General features: G+C 42.5%; 1 protein-coding gene across 1 annotated transcript in view; it reads left to right on the top strand.

The window, feature by feature from the left end:
- The window catches only part of WWC2 (WW and C2 domain containing 2), a 129,989-nt gene that overhangs the window by 36,754 nt on the left and 67,178 nt on the right, over window positions 1–26,057 (top strand). The window contains 1 exon segment of the mRNA XM_032468571.1: window positions 25,053–25,162. Within this exon segment, the coding sequence (XP_032324462.1) occupies window positions 25,053–25,162 (110 nt within the window).

Below are 26,057 nucleotides of genomic sequence, written 5' to 3'. Positions count from 1 at the left end.
GCTTAATATTTATTCTCGTAACAAACATTTATTGAATCCATAAGTTGGGCTGGGAGCTACAGATACAGCAATAAATTAAAGGCAGTTTGCTGTCAAAGGGTTCAGTCCACTGGGGAGTTGGGCAAGGGAGTGAATTATTTTCAGACATGGAAACATGGGGAGTAAAGTGTGTAGCTCTCTTGGTTTCAAATGAATTTTATTCTTGGGAACTCTTAGACGGTTGCAGAATGTCATTACTCAAATGCTTTTATCTCTATTTCAAAGAGGAAACACATTTTAAAAATTCTCCCTTTTGAGCTGGGTTCTTGGTTTTATAAAACTGGACTGCAGTTACAAGAATTTTTCTTTTTTTAAAAATAACTTATTTAGAAAATTTAGATGTACTTGACAGATACTATTATCTTAGTTTCAGGTATACAATGTAATGATTTGATATTTATATATATTATATCTCCACAATAAGTGTAGTTGATGGCAATCACACACATAGCCACCCCAAGGGAATATCTTGAAATGACCTTGAAGCCCTTGTCCTGAGTAAAGAGGAGGGAGGGGTCAGGTACAGCCTTGAGATTCCCCCAGTGCATTCACCAGCACGATCTCTATTCCTATAACCAAATGGTTATATCTTCCATCAAGAATCTACCCTTTGTTACTGCTGTACTTTGAAAATGTGACAACAGTTCATTAATTTAGATTTATCTAATTATAATTTTTAATAATTTTTGAACTGGATGAGGGTGGAGTTCACCCTTCTGTCTGTGGTGGGTGACTGACCGTCAGTCCCTCCCCGGTTTGGATACATCATGATATTGCCAATGGCCATCTGCTGGGAGCGCCATGCCCACTGGAGGGAGTGGCCCACACCCCTCTGCTGCCTTCCCTACACCCTGACCCCTTCTCTCAGACCACAAACCAGTTCTTTGTGCACCTTTTTGGTTTTATGCTTCTTGGAGAACTGCAGTCCCTGCGCTATCTGCTCTCACAGCTGCTCTGTCCCACTGTATTATGGAACAGGCATGCGCTAAAGCACTTGCAAAGCTGGAGCAATAAAATGAATGGCAGGAGAGCGCAATTGATGGGCAAAAATTAGATAACTGATATTCCAGAAAATCTGAACTTTGCAGGGCTTTTATTTCCTCCCTCCCTCTCTCCCTTCCTTCTTTCCTTTTCTCTTCCTTCCTTTTTACTAACTTACATGTAACAAGTTCTAATTACTACATCTTCCCAGGAGAGGGAGGTGGTTGAGGTGGTGAGAACAGGCTTCATGGAGTTGGTGGACCCCCGTGGGCTTTGACGATCAGCAGGGAGAATGTTGGGGGTCAGCACAGACACAGTGGCCCCTTTTGGCTGAAGGGAGATTAGAGAACAAGTTTGCAAAAGAAGCTGAGGACTAGATGGTAGGAGACCTTGGATGCTGAAGGCAAGATATTTGAACCTGAGTCTTTACAAGTAACTTTCGAAGGGTTTTGATAAAGGAGTCATAGCTTGGAAGGTGTATTTTAGAATGAAGAACTCAGAAGAGTGTAACTAGAGAGACTGAAAGGAAGAGTGATTGGAGGGAGGGAGACAAATTGGGACAGAACTATAATGAACTAGGGGTGATTAGGGCCCCTGGGCCAAGTGCTGCTGCTGGAATGAGGTTATGTCACAAGTTACTCCGTAAGTCTTCCCTCTGTTAGCAGCTACGTGGACTATATGCACTTGAAAGTAATAAGATTAAAATGTCATACAACCTTTCTGCTTGGTCCTTCTCTGTATGCGAGTGCCTGCTGCTAATACAGAATCTGCTTGGAGTCATTGACCCAAGAACACCCAAGGGAAGGCTGAAATGTTTTTTCCCTGTGCTATGTGACAGGGTTAGTGGTTTTTTTTTTTTTTTAACATTTTTTATTGATTTATAATCATTTTACAATGTTGTGTCAAATTCCAATATACACAAGATCTTATAGTAGCTCACAGAGAAAAAAATGTGACAATGAATATATATATGTTCATGTATAACTGAAAAATTGTGCTCTACAGGGTTGGTGGTTTAAATCAGGATTTTCCAACCTGTGTTATGGATTCTGATTACAAGTTTTTTTTTTAAATTTCTGAATTCAGATTTTAAGATAATTTGATTATATTATTTGTGAATTTCTAATTCCCTTTTGTTCTTTGTTCTTTCATTATGCTCCCTTCTACTCTGTCTCGGCCTTGCTGTTCTTGGTGAATGATTAAGAATTTAACCAGAAAGTACACATTGGAAGGCTAGGCAAAATGTATCTCTTTCTGTTTTTAACTTCTTATTTTGAAATCATTACATACTTACAAAACAGTTGCAGAAAGAGTGCAAAGAATTCCCATATACTCTTTACCCAGATTCCTCAAATGTTAACATTTTACAATGTTTGGTTTATCATTCTCTCTTTCTGCCCCCTCCCCTTTTCCCCTCCTCCCTACACACACACACACACACACACACACACACACACACACACACACACACACACACACACACACTCTGCCATATATTATTAATTTTGTTTTGAACTATTTGAGAGCTACCACCCCCTTCTTTCTTACACTCGGTTTTTCCTGGAATAGCACTGTTCCTGTGATGACTGACAGGAGCATGCGATGCAGAGCTCTGCTCTAACCAGCACACGCCCCAGCCATCACCGCGCTGTGCAGAATCCCACAAGGGCCACCGCAGGGCCTGTGGGAAGCAGGGCTCGGGGGCATGTGTTCGTGTGCCAGGGCTGCCATGACGAAGTGCCGCAGACTGGTGGCTTAAACCACAGAGACTTATTTCCTCACAGTCTGGAGGCTGGAAGCTGGAAATCAGTGCGCCAGCAGGGTTAGTCTCTTCCGAAACCTCCCTCCCTGGCCTGTAGCAGGCCTCTCTCTCCAGATGTCCTCACGGGCCCCCCCCCGCATGTGTCCTTCCGTCCTTGTCTCATGAGGCCTCCAGTCATGGAGGATTGGGGCCTACCTGGAGGACCTCCTTGTTTCCCCTTAGTCACCTCTTGAAGTGCCCTCTGTCCGTGTGTGCTTACAGCCCCATTTGGAGGGCCTGGGGACTGGGGATTAGAGCATCAACATATGACTGTCAGGCTGGGGTGGGAGACACACTCAATCCATAACAGGGTGCGATACTTAAAGCTGTCAATGGCTCATTAGAAAAACAGATAGGAACCTAATAAAAACTAGCACTATCTTTACCCGTGTTACGTCATTAGAAATACATGTATACTCCAAAAAATACGGCACTTTGCCTTGAGAAAGACCTGAAGTTTGCCTCTGGGTGTGGCCTTAGGAAGGACTGTAGCTTGTGACTTGTTTATGGAGTGGACAGTTGTAACCCCAGGTATGGGTGGTGTGGCTCGTGACTCCAGTGGTGAACTGAGGCGGCAGGTAGGTTTTGGAGGGCGGTGGTTTCCCAGTGGGGTGCAACTTTCTGCGTTCACCTAGGGTTTCTTGCAGAGGAGGATGCTCACACGCACACTCAGAATTCTCACTGTGTTCTGATCGTTCCCTAATGTGTCAGTCACACTTGAACATCAGATTTTGCATTTTCAAAACAAGTGTCGCAGCAGACCTGACAGTGGCTCACTAGGATTTGGTATTTATTCTTTTACCTACAGGTCATTTGAAATTACCCTAGTCTTCTGGCTATCCTGAGGGCACGGGTTTATGTCGTTTTATTTGTTCTTGCCTTTTAAAATTGTCTTTTTTATATTCTGAATTTTATTGGAAGGTTTGGCTTTCTTTTTAAAACTGTTTAAGTCACAATAAGTTAATTTTGTGAGTTAATGTACTCTATAGTGACATTTTATTATAACCCCTCCTATTCCTCTCCTGTTTCCATATGTCTTATTTCTATAATTAATTTCTCCCTATCTGGTTACAGTTTATGGCTCTTTTTATTTTTCCCTAAAGTTTCATCATTTTGGTAAGATTTGGTAAGATTTGAAAATCTTTAGCCTAATTGGCATAGGTAACCTTTAAGCAGGGATTGGAATGAAACAAGGCAGAGCCTGTTTGGCACGAGGCTGATGTGCACATGCATCAGGTGTCATGGTTTACGTGAATAAACCACCAGACCCACAGCAGCGTGCTTCCAGTTCTGAAACGACCAGGGTGTGTTCACTGTAACTGCGCCACAGACGAGCTTTGCTTCAGTCCGCAAAGCACTGCATAGATAACAAATGCGCACCATGATCAGTGACAAGTCTTACTAGTTTTTTCAGCTCTGTCGGTGACTGTTCACTGAGCATCTGTTACTCAGTTCACGCACAGACAACGAAGTGTGTGGTTGTGTTGCCTCTTTATCACCCAGTGATAAAACCCACACGTCATTTTACAGGAATGAATAACTGAAAGAGGGAATTGGCCAATAAAAATGAAAGCGCAGCAAAGCAATGAAAAGTGAGGTAGTGCCGGAAGTGAAATTGGAAGTGACGGGGAGATTTGAAAACGTGGACAGCAGAGCGAAGACGGGGTGAGACCGAGGCCTGCGGGAAGCGCGTTGAATACGTCCTGTGAGTGTGAAAGCAAGGTGAAGTCATTTCAGCATCTTTTAGTTTAAACTGTGCTAGGGACAGAAAGTTGCTTTTGGTTGAAAGAGTGTTTACTGATATTTTGGATCAAAGACTGTAATTTTTAAAAAATCCCAACAGTCTAATTATCATTCACACCAAAGTATTGAAGCTAGTTGCCACATTGAAAGAAAATGGTAAATGCATGGATACTGAAGAAGAAATACTGTCTGTTAAGACTGGCTTCATCATTCAGAAGTTGGCATGAATAGATTGATGTCAAGCCATCAGGTGAAACTATAATGCAGATAAGGATGCTGCTGAGAAGTTTGCGTCCAGGTTCCAAGGATTAATTAAGGCGGGTGATGATGATGATCCTTAAATATTTTAATGTTGATGAGAAACATGAGGTTGGAAAACAGCCCCATCAGGAACTTGTACCACAAAAGATGTTAGGTCTTGTATGGTCGTAAAGGAGTTAAACACAGGGTAACTCTTCTATTAGGAGGCAATGCAAAGGATGACTTTAAATTAAAACCCACGCTTATCTATCAGTCTGAGAATCCTAGAGCATTAAAAAACCATGAAAAAGCACGGCAACCAATTGTTTGACGCACAAACAGAAGATCATGAGTTGTAGTATCATTGTTTCAAGACTTGTTTCAATTGTGTTTTTGTCCAGAGTTATGCAAAATAATTTAACTTCTAAAGCACAACCACTGCTGTTAGATAATGCTCCAAGTCACCCTGATTCTCTTGGAGACTTTAATGAAAATGTCAAAATCTGCATTTTACTAGCAGTTAAAGCCTATTATCTTAAATGACTTCCGGTTATTGATGCCACAACTGGAGATCATGCATTTTCTGTAGCTGAATTTTGGAAGAATTACGAGATAAAGCAAGCATTAGAAAATATCCAAGCATCATAGCAGGAAGTAACCGCAAGGACCATGTGTGCAGAATGGCAGAAACTTTCACCACACTGTGCAAACAACTTCGCAGGATTTAAATCGAACATAAATAGTTATGGGAGGAATAGCTGACTGTGGGAACGTTGACACTGCTGCCGTTTGAGGGATGAGATGTGTAGCCAGAGGAACTTCGTGAAAGCAAATTTTTAGGCTTAAATGAGGCAAATGACTAATGAACAATATGAAGCTGTCCCAGAGGAAGTGTTGCCACCAAATATCTTAACATTAAAGGAACCCTTGGAGATAATTCACGACATTGAAAACACACAGGATAAAATGTTATCAGCCGATCCAAACTTAGGCAGCAGCGTGGCAGTTTGTCAACATTTAGCAAAGATCCTTTTTTCAAATCATAAGTTATACAATGTGAAGGCAAGCCCTGTTCAAACTACTTTTGATAAGTTTGGTTTTTTTTTAACAAATAAACACTTTAATTCTGTTTTTAATGTTTTAAATTACAATACACTAAGTAAATATTGGTTTTACTATTTTTCCATTTCCCTATACATGAATAGAGAGCTTTTACTATTTCAGTGAGAATTTTCAGAGGTCATGGAACAATTGTCACTTTCTCCCATTAATTATTAAGATTACTTTGTGGCTTATACATCCGTTCTCATGGTGCTGCACTACGGTGCGGGGTGGGGGCTACCTGCGCTAAAAATAGAAGTTCTTTGCCTTCCGCTGCCAATATCCGCTGCTTTACTGAGATGCTCTGCATCTTCTTAGAATCTCCATGGTATTTCCGCTAACCGGCCGGCCATAATGCTGCACGGTACCTTGTCGTCCAGCTGCCCTGGCCTGACGCTGCTTCATTTTCCCTGCCCTTGTATCTGGTCTGCAGAGTCAGCAAAGCTGTGTGTTTGTGTGTGTGTGCGTGTGACTTTCAGGTTGTCTGAGTCATGAGAAGCGAGTTTACTGCTGTATCCCCCAACTCTTCTTCTCACCTCCCTTCACCCCATAGCGTCGCCAAGTCTACTTAATCTAGTTCAGTGTTATCTTTGTCCTTGTCTGGTTAATCTGGTTCACTGGTTATCTTTGGTTCCTAGAGCACACGCTTGGAGTCTCATTCATAACTGCAAGGTCTTATCAAGGCCTTTGACTTTTCAGACGTTTTCCTCTTTCTCTTGTGTTCCAAGAGGCATCATTATTTCCAATGTTCAGTTTTTGTTCTTCTGTATAACTCCATGGTGAGATGAGATGACTTCAAGGAAGAGAAGCCCTCATACTTGAGAGACAAGCAGTGAAAAGCCTTAGGAATTTACTGTGACTTGCATTAGGGACCAAAAAGGATAGAAGGAAGCCATGAGACTGTATCCCCAGTGAACCATAAAGGAGAAACACTCTGGATGGTGAGAGGAAGTGATGACAGTAAAAAGGGAAGTGGGCAGACCCATCCACGTGGCCACAGAGAGGTCAGAAGACAGGAGTCTAGGGAGACGTGCAGAACTCAGTGTGCCAGTCTTCTGTGACCCACACCCCACACCCCAGCTCACCCTGGGCTGCAGGAGTCAGTGGACTGGAGCTAGGAATCTGTTCTCTCCAGAGGAGAGGCCCAGAGCCCACAGCCAAAGGGGGTAATCAGAACAGAACCACAGATCCTTCTTCCAGTGAAAAAAAGCTTGTCACGTGATAGGGAAGATGCAGAGAACTTCATCTACGCCAGTGGTGAGTTTAAGAGTCTTCTATGATCTGGTCTGGGGGCCTGAGCAAGTAAGTAACCCAGTGCTCAAACAGCTGACTTGAAATGAGCTTTGGGAGCCTAACTCTGGTGTAAATTAGGATGTGTTCTGTTTCATTATTTTTTTGTTTTGATTGTTTGAATTGACCCAAGTTATAAGTCATTGCCAAATCCTCTGTCCTGATTGTGTTATTGTATGTGGATGGTGCCCAAAGTTAGTAAAATTAATTTAGATGTTTTCAATTTTGTGAAGAGATGGTGGGTGTTTTCTGGGTCACTGTGCAAAAGTGGTTCGTTATCTAGCTATGGGGTGCTGTGCAATTTTATAACGTAATTACACATAGAATTGAACAATTGAATAAGGTGGCCGGATTAGTGGGAGTGGTTTGCTTGAATGTTGCAGGTTGTATTAATTCTAGAAAAAATGAAATTAGTGTTCCAATGGACAATTGAGCTGTTACTGAATTACTCTATTCAGTTGGGACTTACTCAATTTAACAAAATGGTACTTTCAGAGTTTTTAAGGGTAATGAGAAAATGGAACTGAAATTAAAATTCTCTCCTGCTGCTTGGACAAAATAATTTCTGTGAGCAGCAATTAAAAAGGTCCATATAAGAAACTCACTTTCTACTCTAAATTTCATTTAGTAAGACTTCATAATCTGAAATTGCCTATTACTTTACTTGTAAAATATTATGACTTAATGCAGGTCAGTGTCCTCTGCATGGTGTGATTTGACTTTTTTTTTTTTTAAGTAATCAGAAAAGAAAAAAGATTGGGAGTTGGTTTTCAAAAGACAGAAAGTTAGGACTAAGTTAGAGTTTCCTGCTTTTTTAAAAATCAAGACTATTTTAGGAAACTCTTAAGCCAGTCTATCCTGTTGGAGAAAAACAGTGACACACATGGCTTTGGAGCTGGCGGAGAAGTAAGTCCTTTCTTGAGGGTCTGGGTCCTGGGCTAGATCAGGTTTAGGCCAGCCTGACCCACCTCTGGTGAGGATGCTTCTCAGTGGAGCCAGACCTCAGACCTCCTGGGTATCCTTGGCCTTGACTGGCTCCTGCGGACATGGATAGATGTTTTCAAAAACCAGGTAAATATGGCTGGCTGTGTGCCAGTTGTGTGTGACAGCCTCCAGTGTAGTGATAGCCCACATTCTCTTTAGAACAATGATTTTTCTTGGCCGGTGGTATCCTGTAGAGAAGGCACATTTTGGACGGTTAATAAACGAGAAGAACTGACAGCTGTTGCTGGGCCCTGTTGCAAAGCCACTAGTGACTAGTGAACGTTAGACTTATTTAAGCACCATAGTCACAATCTTTACCTCTAATGGTCCGTAAACAAACATTCCATTTGTTCCAGAGTCTCACATTTACTGCAATACCCATGGGAACTCAAGCCCTGGTTGGCCTGAGTGGATCTGAGGGCGGGTGGGGTGGGGGCGACTTGGAGAGTCAGCGGCCCATTCGTGTCAGACGTAAACGTTGGAAGGGCCTCTTGATGAGGGTTTGGTATGTGGAGAATGGAAAGACAAGTTGGTAAGCTTTCTTCTTTTCCTCCTAAATTCCACTCTGATAACAGCGGAAAAGCATATTTGACCTGCATGGCATTGAAATATCTGCGCTTTAGGGGTCAGGTGCGAGTCCGAGCTGCTGCTGAAGCCGGGCGATGTCCAGCCTGGGGGACGTGTGGGGTCCAGACGCACCGAGGAGCAGGTCCGCTGCTCCCGTTAGTAGCTCGTGTTCCACTTTAAGGAACACAGCAGGCCTTTTGAAGGCAGTTTAAGGAATGGGTGTGGAAGGGGGTGTGGGGGAAGGAAATCGCAGCAGAATGCTTTTAGATATTTCCTGTTATATAAATGCTACATACTTCTCATGCCTTCAGACTCATAGCAAATGGGAATGAAACCCACTGAGGCTGAAACTTAATTACTGTTTCAAAGAAAGAATGTAGAAACCGTACAGGTAAAGAAGGAACTTTTAAAACTGGCACAAAGTACAAGTTTTAATTTTTCATCCGAATCCCATGTGTAGTATTTAAATACACTGTAATGAAACATACTTGGACCAAAAAAATAAGTGTGTATGATTTATTTTTTAAATGCTTTTGTTTAATTCACAAGGCTTTCTGTTTTAGTAGAAGAATCCATCTTCGGGTGGACATTCCAGATGATAAAGAGCCTCTTTTATTGTGTCCCCAAAATAACTCAACACACTTATGTGGCAACATTGTAATGTGTGCTTATGAGGAGCCAAGTGCTGCATTGATGCTATGACACTCCACGCTTTCTGCTGCTCGCTTTGTGGTATGTTCATTCTTTTGTTCTCTCATTTATGTTTCTTTTTCTTTTTGTCCCCACTCTGACTTAGCCAGGTCTGTCTATACTAGTGGCTGGAGAAGGCAGCTCATGAAAGATTGTTCCCGCCTCATTTTCAGAAAATTAGCAGAACTGCGTTGAGATGGTTGGGTTAGCTGTCCATCATAGCTGGCGGTGTTCAGGGTGAGAGTTGATATTTTCTGTAAAATGCCTTATCTGGCAAGTTTGCTGCAATGTCCTGCGTGGCCCACGATAGTCCTAGTGGTCAGAACATCTGGATTTAAGACCTGGCCCCTCACTTAGAAGCTCCTTCTGGACAAGGCTCTTCGTTTCTGTGAACCACAGTGGTTCGCGGTGGGGGCTCATTGAGTCTACGTCACAGGGCTTTTTTGCACACTGGGGAGCTGGAATACGTGAGTGAAGTGGGCCTGAGTCAGTCAGTGTCTGTCTGAACGAGGCATGCTTCAGCAGGGGCGTGCGAATCCTTATTCCAGTTGCTGTGTGAACATGGGGCATCCCTGCGGGAGGTGGCTCTTGGTGTGGCCAAGGAGTGTGGCTCTTTTCTGTGTGAACGGTGGTGCTGATACTAAAAAGGCATGTGCCAACATGAGAGAACCTAACACCATACACCTGAGTCACACATAACTAGGAGCTCACTCATTTATCAAAGGCTGGTTAAGCACCTACTATATGCTAAGCATTGTGGGGAGTTGAATCATTTCATGACTCAGGCGGGTTAGGAGGATAAAGCCTGTTACACACGTAGCTCAAATGCACAGCAGGAATGATCGTCAAAAGGACAGACAAATTCCCTGTGTGACGGAGGTTCAGGGGAGGGAGACTTTATTTGCAACTGGGCTTTGTGTAGAGCGATCACAGGTCCCAGTGTGCTTGGGTGAGCCCCCGTGTGTTCCTGGAGTCCTGTGTCTCATCCAGGTAACACTGTTAGAATTGTCCTAGTTTGGATGATGAATTAGATGGTCCTCCTAGCTTTGAGGATCAGGTAAAACTTGACTCTGGAGATAGAGAACAGTCTAGGTAAAGTAAAGATAATACCATGCGCAAAAACCCTGGGTACCAGGAAAACTTCGGTGTGGTTAAGAAAAATACGTTTAATCTGACTGTATCTTTGGCAACAAGAAAGGGATTGGAGATAAAAGTTGGGAAGGTGAGTTGACATCAGATTTCAAGTATCCTGAATGCCAGACCACATCCTTTGAATTTTATGTAGTTGGCAGTAGAAGTCAGTGAACCTATTTTTTTTTTTTAATTTAAAGAGATCCTTGTATTTTCTGCCAAATATAATAAGGGACTCTTTGGAGGTACAAGGGTTTGAAACAAAATTGTTAGGGGACACTGGCAGCTAAGGACCGTTTAGATTTCTGTTTAAGTCAGTGGGAAAATAAGATGAATTACTGCACTCTACAGTGAAGTATTGCAGAATCTAAAAAAAATCATTAAGCTTTGGAGCATGAATTGACTTTGGATCTTTGAATCAAACCCTGTTGTTTTACAGTTGAAGGAAAATAACAATCAAAGAGATTGTTAAATGTTAAAGCTCTCCCAGCAAGCTGTTGGAAGAGACAGAATCAGACCTAGATGCTGTGAATTTCAGCATCGTGGCTATTTCCCTTCACTGCAGAGCTACATTTTGGGGAGCCTGCAGTTACTGCTGGCCCAGTCACATCAGTGTCTCTGTGTCTTGACTTAGTTGTGATAAATTGAGGACATCTACTCTAACATCAGGGATGCTGAAGTTTATTTTTCTAAATGTCTGGTGCCTAGAAATTCTTTCAAGAAAGCAAACATTAAGGAGATTGAAGCCTTGTCTGTCATGGAGAGTCAGCGTGCATGCCGGCTGTGGTCGAAATCGTCAAGGACAAAAATTTTAAACAAGGACAATAGATAACCGTTTTCACACATTGAAGTACGATTTTTAATAATGGCATGTGTAGAAATGCAAGAGTTTTTAAAATTATCTTTAAACATGAAACATCATCTTTTTATGGTGTAAAGTATTATAGAGTTTGTATTTTTTAAAAATTAAAAAAAAATTTATTGAAGTATAGTTGATTTAGTTTACAGTGCTGTGATAGTTTCAGATGGTATCTCATCGTGGTTTTATTTTGCATTCCTTTACGACTAGTGATGCCGAGCATCTTTCTATGCGCCTGTTGGCCTTTTGTATATCTTCTTTGGCAAAAGGTCTATTCAGGTCCTTTGCCCATTTTTTAATTGGGTTATTTGTTTATTTTTGCTGTTGAGTTTTATGAGTTCTTTATATATTTTGGAAATTGACCCCTTATCAGGTGTGTGGTTTGCAAATATTTTTTCTCATCCCATAACTTGTCCTTTCACTTTGTTCCTGGTTTCTGTTGCTCTACAGAAGCGATACGTGGTCCTATTTGTTTATTTTTTATTTTGTTGCTTCTGCTTCAGGTGTCATATCCAACAAGTCACTTGCCAAGACGCATGTCAAGGAGCTTTATTCCTCTGTTTTCTTCTAGGAGTTTCATGGTTTCAGCTCTTATGTTTAAGTCTTTAATCCCCATCGAGTACATTTTTTTAAGCGGTGTAAGATAGGGGTCCGATTTCATCCTCTAACATGAGTATCCAGTTATCCGAGCACCATGTATTGAAGAGACTGTGTCTTCTTCATTGAGTATGATTGGCTCCCTTGTCAAATACTGGTTCACTGTTTGTGCTTGGGCTTGTCTCTGGGCTCTCAGTTCTGTTCTGTTGGTCTATTTATTTCATACCAGTGCCGTGCTGTTTTGATAACTATAGCTGTAGTGTAGCTTGAAATCAGGGAGTGTGATGCTCCTGCTTTGTTCTCCTTTCTCAGGATTGCTTTAGCTATTCAGGGCCTTTTGTGATTCCATATAAATTTTAGGAGTATTTTCTCTACTTTGGTTAAAAAAAAAAAAGTGTCATTGTTTTCTTGATAGGGATTGCATTGAACCTATAGATGGCTGTTGATCGTATTGGCATTTTAACTATCAGTTCTTCCAGTCCATGAAAACACAGGACACTCCTCCATTTATTTGTGTCGTCTTCAATTTCTTTCATCAGTGTCTTGTAGTTTTCAGAGTAGAGATCTGTCGCCTCCTTGGTTAAATGTATTCCTAGGTGTTTTGCTGGTTTTGATGCAGTGTAAACGGAATCAATTTCTTTACTTCTTTTTCAGGAATTTGTTGGTAGCGTATAGCCCTTCTCACTCTTGATTTGTTGTTGTTGTTGCTCCTGGTTCCTCACAGATGCTTTTAGATTCCTCTTGTTGCCTCCATGTTCTAAAATTTCACAGTAGTTGCTTTGATGTAGATCTTTTTTAAATCATTCTTCTGAGTGGGCCATTTATAATCAAGAAACCAGTTTAAAAAAAAAAAAAGAAAGAAAGAAAGAAAGAAAGAGAAACCAGTCATTCAGTTCAGAGAAATTTTCTTGCACTACATCTTTGATAACATCTTCCCATTCGTGTTGACTTTCTTCTCTCTTTCTGGAACTTCTGTCTGTCTGTCTTTCTAGTGTTACGACAGAGGTACCAGTCACCCAAGATGCAACCTAGAATGCTGAGCCAGACCGTGGAGGCCAGCTGCCTGGGGGGTCGTCCAGGACCACCTGAACTTGGCTTGAGTGGGACATCAGTGTTTGTTGTGTTCAGCCACTGAGACTTTGGTGTTGTTTATGTTGCAGCGTTACCTATCCTGTCCTGACTCAGATTTAAGAACGAGGCATAAAAAGCTGCTCAGAAGCTCTGTAGTGTGGGTGAGGCTTAGTCACGTGGCGACCTGGCTCAGCCTTCCTAGTGGGGCGCTCCCAGGCGTTGATGCCAATAGATCTCTTTTCCTGGGCATGTTAGTTTTCCCCGGGAAACACTCCAATCTCTGGCCGAGCAAACGGCTGCCCCAGCTGCCAGGGCTCTGACAGCTGAGCAGAGGAAGGGGGCTTCAGAGACTCACTAGTCAGTGTGTGGACTGCCCCTTCATCCTCCCGTCTTCAGTAAGAGATGCCTTCTTTCAGCTCTGCCCACTGCCAGGAAGTCCGCAGTCTCCCTGATTGAGTCTCTCTAGAGAAGAAGCCTTCCGTTTCACCCAGCCTGGGCAAGGGCAGGCCGTGGGGCAGCTACTCACAGACGTCCGGCCAGTCCTCCACGGCCACACCCCGCCGCCTTGAGTCCTTGATGCGGGAACTGCAGAGCGTTTCAGAGGTCTGCAGCGTGAGCCAGTCGGCCACGGGGCTTGCACTGGCTGATTCAGGCTTCCTGTTTCTCAGGTCTGCTAAGTCAGTTACCCCTCGGCCGTCTGCTTTCCATCACCCCAGGTTTTGTGGCTCTTGTCCACTGCCTTGCCCTTTGTCCTTCTGTGTGTGACTTTTTAAAACACCTTTTCTGCACTTTTCTAGATGGAGTATAGGCAGACACACGCAGCAAGTCTGCTGTGTTTATTGGAATTTCCTTACTGAAGGATTGTTTTTTCCTTCCAACTTTTTATTATGAAAAATGTATAGATCTGACATAATTTATTGCCACATTTGCTTTTAATCCTGTCCTCCCTCTCTCTTTAGATATGTGTGTATTGTGTTTATGTTGACTGTTTTTTACTATAATATTGCAAGGGAAGTTATAGATATTATGACCCTTCACTATTAAATAGTTGAACTTGCATCTTCAAAGAACAAAAATATTCTCTTACCGTAATACCAATTATTGCAACTATGGAAATTTTTTTAAAAATCCAGTTGTTTTATCTGTCATCTAACATCTAGTATATTTAAATTACCCAGTTGTTCCAAGAATTCTCTTATCCTTTTTTTTAAATAAAAAAATTGGGATCAGTTGAGATAAACATGCTACAATTGGTTGGTAGTTTTCTTTTGGACTAGAACAAGTCCTCAGAGTTTTTGTTGTTTGTATTTTTTTCTTTTAATTCATCTTGAACAGTATAGCAGCACTTGTAGAACTGGATAAATAACTAAAAATGAGACCCTGTTAAGGAGCTATTAGTGAAAGCATGTAGGAATGGGATGAACTTTATAAAGTAATTTTACTGGGTTGTTTTTCTGAGTCAGGTGCTACTAATCAAATACCTATCCAAGCGGTGCTTTGCACCTTCAGTTCATTCACATGTTCGATAAAGAAGCAAATGTTTGCCTTTGCTGCGATGAAGGACTGTTTACAGCCTTCCCAGCCCACCCCAGCGCAGCCTGCGCACTTAGCCAGCATTCGGCCTCCTGACTCCTGTTTGCTTCGAGTTGAGTTTGAGTCTGAGCTCAAAGGGCATGCATTGCTGTTTATGACTAATGGCTGAACTCTGAAGTTCGTGTAGTTATCAGACATTCCTGACATTCCATACGTCTAATTTTTTTGTGTGTGTGCTTGGAGGATCTGGTGCTTTGCCAGAGGAAAACAGAGGCTGGAGGGCACAAGGAAATACCACCAAAGAAAGTCTTCCTATAAGTTATAAAAATCTAATCATGTGTTTAACTAGCAAAGCAAATGCTGGGGATGGAACTGATTTGTAGCATGTTAGCACCATTCCTTGGGCTGCTTAAGAACATTTCTTAGTTTTCTAACACTTGATTCTCAGAATTCCAACCCTGGAGCTTTGAAAAAAAAATCTGCAATTCTTTTGGTTTGTGTTGTACTCAGCTGGGATGAGGTGCTTTTCAATGCAAAAGCCTGGTATCCTGAGAGGGATTTAGTTTGTGGTTGTCGACCAGATGCAGCGGTAGACAGAGAGGACAGTCATTGAGCAATGTTGAATGAGTACCACCCTCTGTCCCAGGCACTAAGGTGTCCAGTGGTGGACAAGACAGGTCGTAGGGACGTAGGAAGAAAGACTATCAATAGACAAGATAAATCAGACATGGTAGCAACATTGAAGAAATCAACTGGCTAATATGGACAGTGAGTACTTTAGACAGACTGTCTTCGTCTACTCTGCTGCATTAACAGCAGCCTGCAAATTGCAGTGACTTCTTTCACATACGTCTACTTCTCGCTCATATTACATCAAGTCAACCAAAGAGTGAAATAAATAAAAGAACCATCTAAACTATAAATCTAAGGAATGGGGATTACCCATGATCCGTTCAGTAGTTTGGTCACTAAAACTGTGTTTAAAAAAAAATTCAGGGAGTGAGAAGTATAGCTAAATGGTAGAATGTGTGCTCAGTGTGCATGACGTCCCGGGTTCAGTGCCTTCAATCCTCAGTGCCTTCATTAAGGAAGAAAAAATCAAATTTTTCTCTGTCCAATATACACATATCACACAAGAGTTAAATTAGATTCTGATGCTGATAACTTCAAGTTATAACTTTTGTTAATTTAATAGAAAATGGTTTAACAAAGAAATTGGAGAAGGAAATTGTGGGACCCTTGGCCTGAAGCTTTAAAGGTCTGTAGTACTCCTTTGGTGTACACCAAGGCTCAAGAAAGGCTATTTTGAAGGATGTCTTCTCCTCTTAATGGAGACATTATACACAAAATGTGTGAAAAGATATTCTATACAGACTGACTATAACCAAGACTTACATCTAAGTTTAACAAGTGTTCCCAAACAGCTTTCAAAGTAACATTTATGGACGCAGGCATGAATTCTTTTTGCATGTCTATAAGTAGGCATCTTTGAAACATTAAGCATGCTTTCCAGCATGGGCTTTTTCTCCAGTATGAGAAACTATAGGTACATGGAAGATGACTGACTCATTTGCCTTCTCTAAGCTTTCTTAGGAAGAGGTCAGACTTGGTTTAGTTGTATGTGAATCTGTTCAGACGTCTGCATGGTCTGTACCCTCTGGAAGGCCTGTGCTTAGCTGAGAGTCTTCTCCACTTTGGGCTCCTGGAAGAGCCCCGACAGCCAAATGCCAGATGACTCCATTTGGGTCCATCATAGAGAGACCAGGCTCTGCTGAGAGCATCGCTAGAGCATCAGGAAATTGGTTAAATCCAGCAGGAATGCAGTGTTCATTTGGCCAAACCAGCATACTCTTCTGGCGCATTTATCGAGGCAGGACTGACAAAGTTGGGATCCCCTCGTGCAACCCAAACTTCACATTATGGACTGTATGAAATTCATTGTGAAATTCACTTGCTTTGTCTCTAAATGTAAGAACATAGATTATAAAAGAAAAAAAAGTAAAAACCAGAGGATAGAAGCACACATGTGTATGTATATTTGTGTAAGAAAAGCATGCCCTGGAGTGAAGCACATCGTTAACTGGGGTTATCCTGCGTAATAAGGTCATAGGGGTTAAAAAAGTCTTCCTAATTCCTTAAGTTTTGTTGAAAGTAAAATAGGTTCGTTTATATCACTTAATTAACCCCTTTAAGAGAGAGGCTGAGCCTGACAAGGATCTGCCAGGTCGAGGGCAGAGGGCTGGTGGGTGGGCCGTGTGACAGGTCTTTGCCATGTGACTGGAGCACATTTACCGGAGTGAATATTTAGCTTCTTCCCGACCCGGCCCTTGAGCAATTATTACCTGTGATGGAATCTGTGATGGTTGTGTGTTGTTTGAACTGTAGGCAGGAGGACGAGGCAGTCTGGGTGAGTTTTGTTTGTTTGTTTGGACAATAATCTGTTAAGCCCCCTTCCTCTCTCAAACATTCCTACCTTCTCTGCCGGCATGTCCACTTAAATTCTCAAACTATTTTCCAAAACCAAATAATCCAACAGGCAAACATTTCTTGCCACTTAGGAAAGAAAAGAGGTTCAGGTTAAAGTGTTTGCTGACCCCTCCGTTTTCTTCTGTAGGGTAAAGTACTTTTTTAAAGAAAACTTGCTGAATTATTGAAACACCTGAGATAAATTCTTTTACCTCTTTGTAACCAACTCTGTTTTCTCTTTAGCTATCCATCTATAATACATAATGTAATTATAATTAACTAAAGTAAATTATAGGACCAGATATTTTGAGGCAGTTTTGAAAGACTCTTGTTTTCTGTCCTGTCCCACCGTCAGGAAACGTGTCTGCCAACTCTCACCTTAATACCAACCTTCGTAGTGTTCTTTTAATAAATGCTCTTATCATTACATCTGTGTAAGTTGAACATTTTTTTTAATGACAATTCTTCCATGATATACTTGTTTCCATTGCCTGTCTTCCTTTCTAATCAGCATCAGCTCAGCATTGATTCTGCGCAACCAAGGGCAAGGAAAGCGAAGTCCTGGAGGCGCAGGGCAGGTGCAGGGCCCTGCCTCTGGGAAGCTCGTCGGCCGCTGGGGAGACAGCAGTGTTGTTAAGGCGCCTTAGGTGGCTCCTGGGTCTGTGTGGGGGTGATCAGGTGGGACAGGGTGATCAGCAGGGAACACCGTGTGAGAGTAGCGTTCCTAGGTTAAATGGAATCAACATTTTAATGGTTTTTTAATGCTGCCAAAGTGTTTCTTAAAAGGATGTATCAAGTTACAAAATTACCAGCAATAAATGAAAGCAACTGATTTCCCACATTCTCGCCAGAACTGAGTTTCAGCCTCAGGACAAAGTAAAACAAAACAAAAACTTGATACCCTAGTAGGTTTAAAATTAAGCCTCAGTGTTGTTTTATTTGGCATTTCTTTTTATTATTAATGAAGTTGAACATTTTCCCATATTTTTATTATTTTACTTCCTCTAGTGAAAATATGCACTTGGAGTCTTGGCATTGTAATACCCTGTTACTATTTTTTAAAAAACAGTTTGTTGAGGTGAAACTCACACAACACAAAATTAGCCACTTTAAACAATTCACTGGCATATAGTACACTCACAACGGCGTACAACCACCACCTCCATCCAGTTCCAAGCCATTTCCATCACTCCAGCGCCCACTGAGCAGTTTCTCTCCATTTGCTGCCCCCTCCCCTGCCCCGCTCAGCCCCTGGCACCACTGATCTCCTTTCTGTCTGCATGGATTTATCTACGCTGAGTATTTCATATGCACAGAATTATACCATATGTGACCTCTGTGTCTGGCTTCTTTTACTTAACATAATGTTTGGAGGTTCATCCACATTGTAGCATGTACAAGTGCTTCATTCCTTTTTGCAGCCGAATAACATTCCATTGCATGTATAGACCACACTTTGTTTATCCATTCATGGAAATCTGAGTTCTTTCCAGTTTGGGCTGTGATGGATGGTACTGCTGTGAACGTGCGCGTACATGCAGTCGTTTGGGCACCGGTTTTCAGTTCTAGGTGTATGCCTAGGAGTCAGATTGCAGGTTATACAGTAATTCTGTGTGTACCTCTTTGAGGAGCTGTCAGACTGTTTTCTGTAGAGGCTGAAGCACTTTACATCCCGATCAACCATGGATAGCGTTCTCATTTCTCCACATCCTCATCTACATTTGTTATTTCTGGTTTTTACATTGTCACCATCCTAGTGGGTACCTCACTGTGGTTTTGATTTGCATTTCCCTGATGACTAATGATGTTGAATACTTGCTACTATGTATTTCATATATAAGTGAGAAAAGGAGAAAGAAAACCCATAGTTTTGAAGAACTTATTTTAAAATTATTCAAATGTTCTTTGAGGGGGAAAAATAGTTTACTAAAAATTAAATGAAGCGGCCCAAATCTGAGTATTATTAAGCCATTAATTCTGTCTAAACATTTTTACAATTTTCATAATGAGATATTTCTGAAGCACAGGCTTTTGCCTACAGTTTCATTTGTAAATCGAGTTGGTTTTCGTTTTCTCCATCACCTGGGTGGATTACGGCTGTAATCTGGGCCCTTTAACCAGTGGCTCTCCAAGTGTGGTCCAGGGGCAGCAGCAGCAGTGACACTGGGGAGCTTGTCAGAAATGCGCATTCTAGGAGGCCAGGCCCCGCCCCTGGCCTGCTGAGTCAGAAACGCTGGGGATGGGCCCGGCAATCTGCTCTCTCATAAGCCTCTGCTTTAACTCAGGCCAATCTTACACTAAAGAGCCCTCGTGGGAGATGAAATCCACAGTTTTGGCCTTGTTAGCACCAACTTTTCTTTTAAACTAAAATATAAACAACAGTTGTTTATATTTTAGTTAAAAAAATATAGATATAATAAACAATTAAATTGATTCATTTTACAACCTCCTGTTTAAGAGTTACATGTGTAAATCACACAGTTTTACCTAAAGATTACTGTTCAGTCTACGAATCATGTCAAAAGAGAGAAATATTTTTTGAAAGCTACTCTTGATCTTTGGCCAGATCTCTAAAGAATTTGAGAGTTATGTGTCCTTGACATGTACTTTTCCGCTGTCTGTGACTGGACTTCATTCTTCACTTCTTCGCAGCCTCTGCCGCCAAGGTCTCTGGTGGGAAGGCCCGCGTCGAAGGGTGTGGGGCCGTTATTGCCGGACCGCGGACGCTCTCAGACACCAGCAGCGTTCTGTCCCTCTGATCAGCAGGGTCATCTTAAAAGTCCAGTTCCCGTCCCTCCTTCTCCCTCCAGAACTCTTTTAAAGGATGCCTTTCTCACCGTTTCTTCCAGAAACGTGGGACAGTCAAATCTAAGTAGCGTGTCAGTAGTTAAGTCCATGCACGAGGTGACGGTCGTGATGGCGTATTCTGAACAGTAACCGTAATGGCTGGAAACCGTGCACGTTGGCTAGAGAGACAGGCATGTGCTGCAGAATCATACTTGTTTGAGTAAGTTTTCTTCTGCACAGGGTATTCAAATGGCGATAATTATTGTCTCTACTTTGCTGAGTTTTATGGGGATTTAACTCCCACATTTGTAGATATCAAAGCCTCTGTGGTACTCAGGACGCATTCAGTAAATGTTTTATATTATTCGTATAATTACTGTATGTAAAAATTGACCTTTTTTTGCATAGAATATTGTAAGTATTGACATTTTTGCAAATAATATGTCTGGGTCCCTAAAGCAACAGCAGGAGCCTGTGCTCTTTCAAAAGTGAATTACTCACAAATGTTGCCTTGCGGGAGCACTTTCCTAACGTAATTAGAGGATCAGGCTTGGTGCATACAGGAGATTTTGATAGGGCCCCTAAAGTCGTCCAGTTTAAAATCTCAGGGTCCCAATGAGTGAACGGTAAGGAAGTTAATGTCAAAAGGGGACCAGAAGAGTTGAGGGAAGGCTCTTTGAAGGAGGTGGGGGGGTTGAACCCTGTTTGCTTGTAGGCTGAGGGAGAAAAAGTTAGCCATGGAGAGGAGATGGACACTTGGTAACTGAGGCGTGAGACTGCAGAGCAGGGAGGAGCGGACGGAACCAGGGCAGGAGAGTGGAGGAGAGAGGTGAGAAACGGTGAGAGGAATGGCACTCGGGTTCCAGGAGAGCAGACTTGGGAAACCAGATCGTTGTGTCTAAGTGTTTGAAAGCCCATCCCGTGGGGGAAGGATTAAACTAGTTCTCTAGGATAAAACTGGCCCCGGTGGGTCTGAGCTGTGGGGAGACCAGACCTCGGGCCCATGTGGAGGAGAAGGTCCAAGCACAGGCAGGGTGAGGAGGACAGGAACTCAGTGGGAAGAAATGAGCCCGTGCAGACGACCCCGTGATGCTCTCCCCAGCCAGTGACTCTGTATGAGCCGCGCACATCCTAGACCAGGTCTCCCCGCTTCCCTCCACTGCCCCAGGCCTGCAGCCTTCCCTGTCTGGCTGTTCCCTCCCGTCTGATACGATTCTTCTTGAAGGACTGAAGCTAATTTCCCCAAAGACACAGAACGAACTGCGTTACCTGCCTCTGAAGAGGTTTGTAGAACGTCTCTTCAAAGGCGGTTCCTTCTTGCCGCCTCTCTTCACTCATTCCTGTCCCTCCGCTCATCGTGTTCCTCTGCGTTGCCAGTCACCGCCCCCCCGCCCACCCCCCACCAGAGTGTTGACCAAAACAGAAATTTGTTTTGAGGGGACTAATCACCATCATTTTAAGTTAAATTCCTTCAGAATTATAGAGATTCCTGGTGTTTTATAACCCTCCCTTTAAAATGCACACTGTGTGGTGCACCTGTAACCTCTCCCCTGCCTCTTGGACCAGTTCGGGTGTGGCTGGTCCTGTAGTAACTGCAGACAGGTGACCATGCGAACGCTGCCTGGAGTTAGTTCAGTGACGCCGACAACAGATGCTGCAAAGTGAAAATGACTCTTCAGACCTTTAACATTCACGCTAAACCGTACATTTGGGAGGCTGGAATTGTGGCAAGAGTTTTATTAACCTGACAATGGTTTTCTCTGTCAAGTGTTTCGTTTAACGCAGCGAGCAACAAACTTGGTTGCAATTAGCACAAACTCTTGTTTCTGGACTTGTGTTTGCGCACACAACGGTATTCTCCGGCGTATAATTAGGAAGAGTAAATAAATATGTGTGTGGCATCTTATGTTGCAGGACAGGGATCCATGGCCTGACAATAAATACTAAATGACAGATTGTGTAAAAGGATGATATAATGCCCACAAGGAGAGGAAATACCATGCAAAGTTCAAATTTTGTATGTAAACTGTGGCAAAGTGCTGCAATAAATTGCCATTTTCTTCACATTAGTCACGGTGCAAAGGAAGACTGTTTTTTAAGCAAAGAGTAATCTCTGGAATTTAGCATAAAGACGGTTGTTAATTTCAGGCTTTTCGCATGATGTTGCTCCTTTGTGGGGAACCAGCAAGCTGCATCCACTTTTTACTTCCTTAACATCAAAGGAAGATTGACTATTTCAGAGATTCCTTGTGCAAAAACAAGAGGAAGAAATTTAGAAGCAAATCAACATTTCTACTCACTGTATTTGTTCTAAGTCATACTGTTTCCAATTTTGGAATACATCTGTTACTTCTTTTTGTTTCGTGTTACTTCTTTGTATCATACTAATATGTTTTCTTCATTAGGATAGCAGCTTAACTGTGTGCTTAATTTTATTTGAGAATGTTATTCTATTTACATTTTATTATTTGGATAAGAATTAAATCTTACAGTTTTTAAATTTATAAATATGCATATTTATAAATATTTCTTGATAGAGTGTGGAAAAGCAATTTGTATTTATGCAGAGACAGAAAATACAGTATTAAATTGACTTTCGAAGTAACGCTGCAAGGAAACTTTTATGTTAAAATTCCAGGAATGGGAACATCTGAATTTTTAACTGAGTTCACAATTGCATGATACTTATAGATGTAATTCTAGTGTTAGAACAGTGACAGTTAATAAAATGCTTATTATCTTTTGAACAATTAATAGGAAAACTGGATTATTTCCAAGTGTAATCAAATTACCGTAACTTGTAATCACAGCGCACGTTCTGAAGCTTTTGTGACTTCTAATTCTAAAAGTAATAAATATATTCATGTCATACACATACTTAAACATGTTGATTTGGTGCCAGGATAAACCTTTTGTAATATCTCTCTTTTGTCATTTAAACTTGCCGTTTCCATGTCTCCTTGTTCTTTCTTTGTTTAGGATGCATATGCCTTTTAGACAGCAGAGACAAAGGAGTTGAGGGAAGGAGAATCCTCAGAAGAATGATATGCCAGAGGCTCTATCTAATCAGGTGGTCGAAGCCCAGTCTTACAGGCAGAGTATATGAAGACAGGGCCACTTGCCCTGGTGCGGGGATTTTTGATATATATAGTGTCTAATTCCTTTGTCAAGAGAAACCTCAATTTTCCTGGGCAGTTTTTATGATGTAAGATGGAATTTGAGCACAATCCTAAGAGCATGATTTTTCTGGACTCAGATTAGGTTCAAATTGACTCCAGGTTTGCAAAGTGAATGTGGCAAGTTGCCAGATTCGGGGGCGTTGCTGAAGATGTCAGATTCATTTCACTCCTCGAATGCATATTGAAGCCTTCCACCCATCAGGCATTATACTGTTTGGTTCTCGTTTAAACTTCATGATCTCCCACCTCCCTACCTTAAAAAAAAAAGATTGGAAAGCAGGGGCTTTTAAGTTTCATAACCTGTCGTAGGTTGTACAGCAAGTAAGTGGCAGAACAAGGATTTGAATCCAGGTCCCTTTGATTCCAAGTTTCAAGTTCTTAACTTCTGAGCCAAATTCTCCAGAATTACCTGGAGAGTTTGACCAGAGGCCCAAGAATTTGTTGTTTCTAACCAGTTCCTAGATGTGGACGCTGCTGGTCGTGAGAAACACTGCTCTGTACTATGCTGCATGACTTGGCTCCCCTGGACAGTAAGAGAGAGAATTCACGTGTCGTGCTTGGATTAATAATCACTAATTATTGACTGCTTGACCATGTCCTAGACACTTTTCTAAATTAATCCCTTTTTATATCTTAGGAGGTAGTTAAATTGCAGGGAGAAGACAGGGGGTGTGAGCACCACTTAAAATTAAGAGAAGGACTCAGGTGTAGAGAGGTGCCCAGTAAGGAGGTCTGGCAGGGAGTCGGCGGCCGAGCTGGTTTTCATTTTCACTTCTGTCGGCTGGACTGCTTTCACAAGCCAGTGCCCCTGGAGCCATCTGCAGGGGCAGACTTCATGCTTTGGGAAGGCTGAGAGACAAGGAGATCTTCCCTCCTTTCACCCCTTGGTGTTTCATGTCCTTGGAGGAGGGCTGTTGCAGGCCACACCTGGGAAGAAAGGGTCTCCTTCCTTTTCATGTGTCTCTCCCCAGCTTTCTGAAGGGTAGATGATGCAGGTGGTTATTCTGATGAATGATGTGACTCTGAAAATGACCTGTAATTCAGCTGAGCTATGAGATTATTGATATTCATTAGCAAGGATCAGAGGGATTCCAGTGATTTCATACGTAGGAGCTGTGCTGGTGGTGCCAGCACAGTAAATTAGAAGAGATGTCACTGAGGTTGGCCACCTGCAGCAGGGGGTTGACTGCTCTGCAGTGCTGGCCTGCCCATGGCTGCTCCGACAGCCAGGGAACATCTCAGAAGCAAAAGTGAAGGAGGTGAGAGAGAAAGCCAACCCAGAATTAAGTCAGAAACCTGTACTCTGCTTAGATAACTAATTTCTCCATTAGTTTTAAAGCTTGAAGACAAAGTATAAAATGGTTTCAAAAAGCGAGCTCACACTGACGTATAAATACTTTGTGTATTTGGTTCCATTAAACATTTTGTTGAGGGACTGTTACGTACAAGGTCCTTATAAAAATAAGATCTATTGTCCTTCCCCTCAAGGAGAGCCCTTAGGGAACTCACGGTCGAGTTCATTTATAGAGCGTCCGAATCTGAAGTTAGTGTAGCTGGGGTATGTCCCGCCTTAGAGGTACTGCTGTGATGATTTCCGTGCTCAACTCCTGGGGCAAATTTTTCTTTTTAGTGGGATTAGCTATTTAGCTGTAGAGCTAGACCCTAGTGCTCCTGACTCTCAGCTTGGAGTCCTCTCTGATTTGAGTTTGGCCTTGTTGATTCATTATATAGCTTTATCTCCCAGTCGTAAGCTGTGAATTTTTGAAAGGTTATTATGACTTGTTGCTACTTATTCGGATATTCATCTCTGCATTTTAGCCTTGTTTTTCTTTTTCTCTCTAAGTTTTCAAACGTAGCAGTGGAAATTCTAGAAACAGGAACAACAGCAGCAAAAATGCAACCTGGACGCTTCACCTGTGGTTAGGGTGCTGCGTTTTGGCAGATGTGCTTGGGTGGAAGGAATCACCTGTGCTTTGATTCTGGTTTGTTGCAGGTTAACGAAGCCCTTGTCCTTTGCCGACTGTGTTGGGGATGAGCTGCCCTGGGGCTGGGAAGCCGGCTTCGACCCTCAAATTGGTGTCTACTACATCGATCACATAAATAGTAAGTTTTTTCTTTTTGGTAAAAGCAGACATATCAGAAAAGTAATTCCCTGCAAATATAGAGTCATGCAAAAGAGTGAACATTTTACAGTTTAAAACCCTACTTTCTCAGTGACTGATATTTAACTGCAATGCTCATTTTGGAATTTGAGGCCTGTGTATGGAGCTGGGCTTATGGGGACAGAGAGGGAGAAAGGAGTCCGTCTGTTTGTCTGTCTGCTCGCCTTTGTAGGACATGAGTTTTCTCCATCGCAGGCCTGGGGCCTGTGGAGACCACAAGCCATCTGGCTCCTCCTCCCTTGGCCGCTGTGCCTCAGGGTCGGGGTCCGCCTCTCTTGTCCTGGCGGAGGGAGGCGGGCACGGGGCATCCCGCGGATCTCTTTGAGTGATGACTTCAGTTTCTTCCCTGAGGCTGATGGCTGCCAAACTGGTCTAAGTCTCGTCCAGGGTTCCAGACGCATGTATTTGACTCCTTACTCTAAGGCTGTTTCCAGTCTGCCCCACTGCCTCTGTGTTCGTCCCTCGCCCTGCCCTGGCACTGGTGACGCCTCAGCTGTGCCCCAGGCTTCCCGGGCTTCCTGCCTTTCTTTGCATTTGTTGGTCCAGCCCTGATCACTCTGCTCAGCCTCTAGATCCTCCCTTCCCGCCACCTGCCCCTTCCTTCTAGGGTCCGTCTGCCCAGGCCCCACTGTTTCCCGAGGGCCTTCTCGGGCCCCTGACCCTCCACCTCAAGTCCCGCCCCCATGCTGGAGTCGGTGCCTGTGCTGGGATTTCTAAAGTATCAGGTCCTTAGGGATTTTTAAAAAGCATTTGTCATATTGTACTTAAATTATTTATTTGTGTATTTTTCCTCACTAATAATGAGCTCCTTGGGGGCATCTTTATTTCTCTATCTT

The sequence above is a fragment of the Camelus ferus genome, chromosome 26 (assembly GCF_009834535.1).
Source record: "Camelus ferus isolate YT-003-E chromosome 26, BCGSAC_Cfer_1.0, whole genome shotgun sequence".
Lineage (NCBI taxonomy): Eukaryota > Metazoa > Chordata > Mammalia > Artiodactyla > Camelidae > Camelus > Camelus ferus.
Note: the sequence above shows the minus strand (reverse complement) of the source record. Positions and strands in the feature narration are given on the sequence as shown.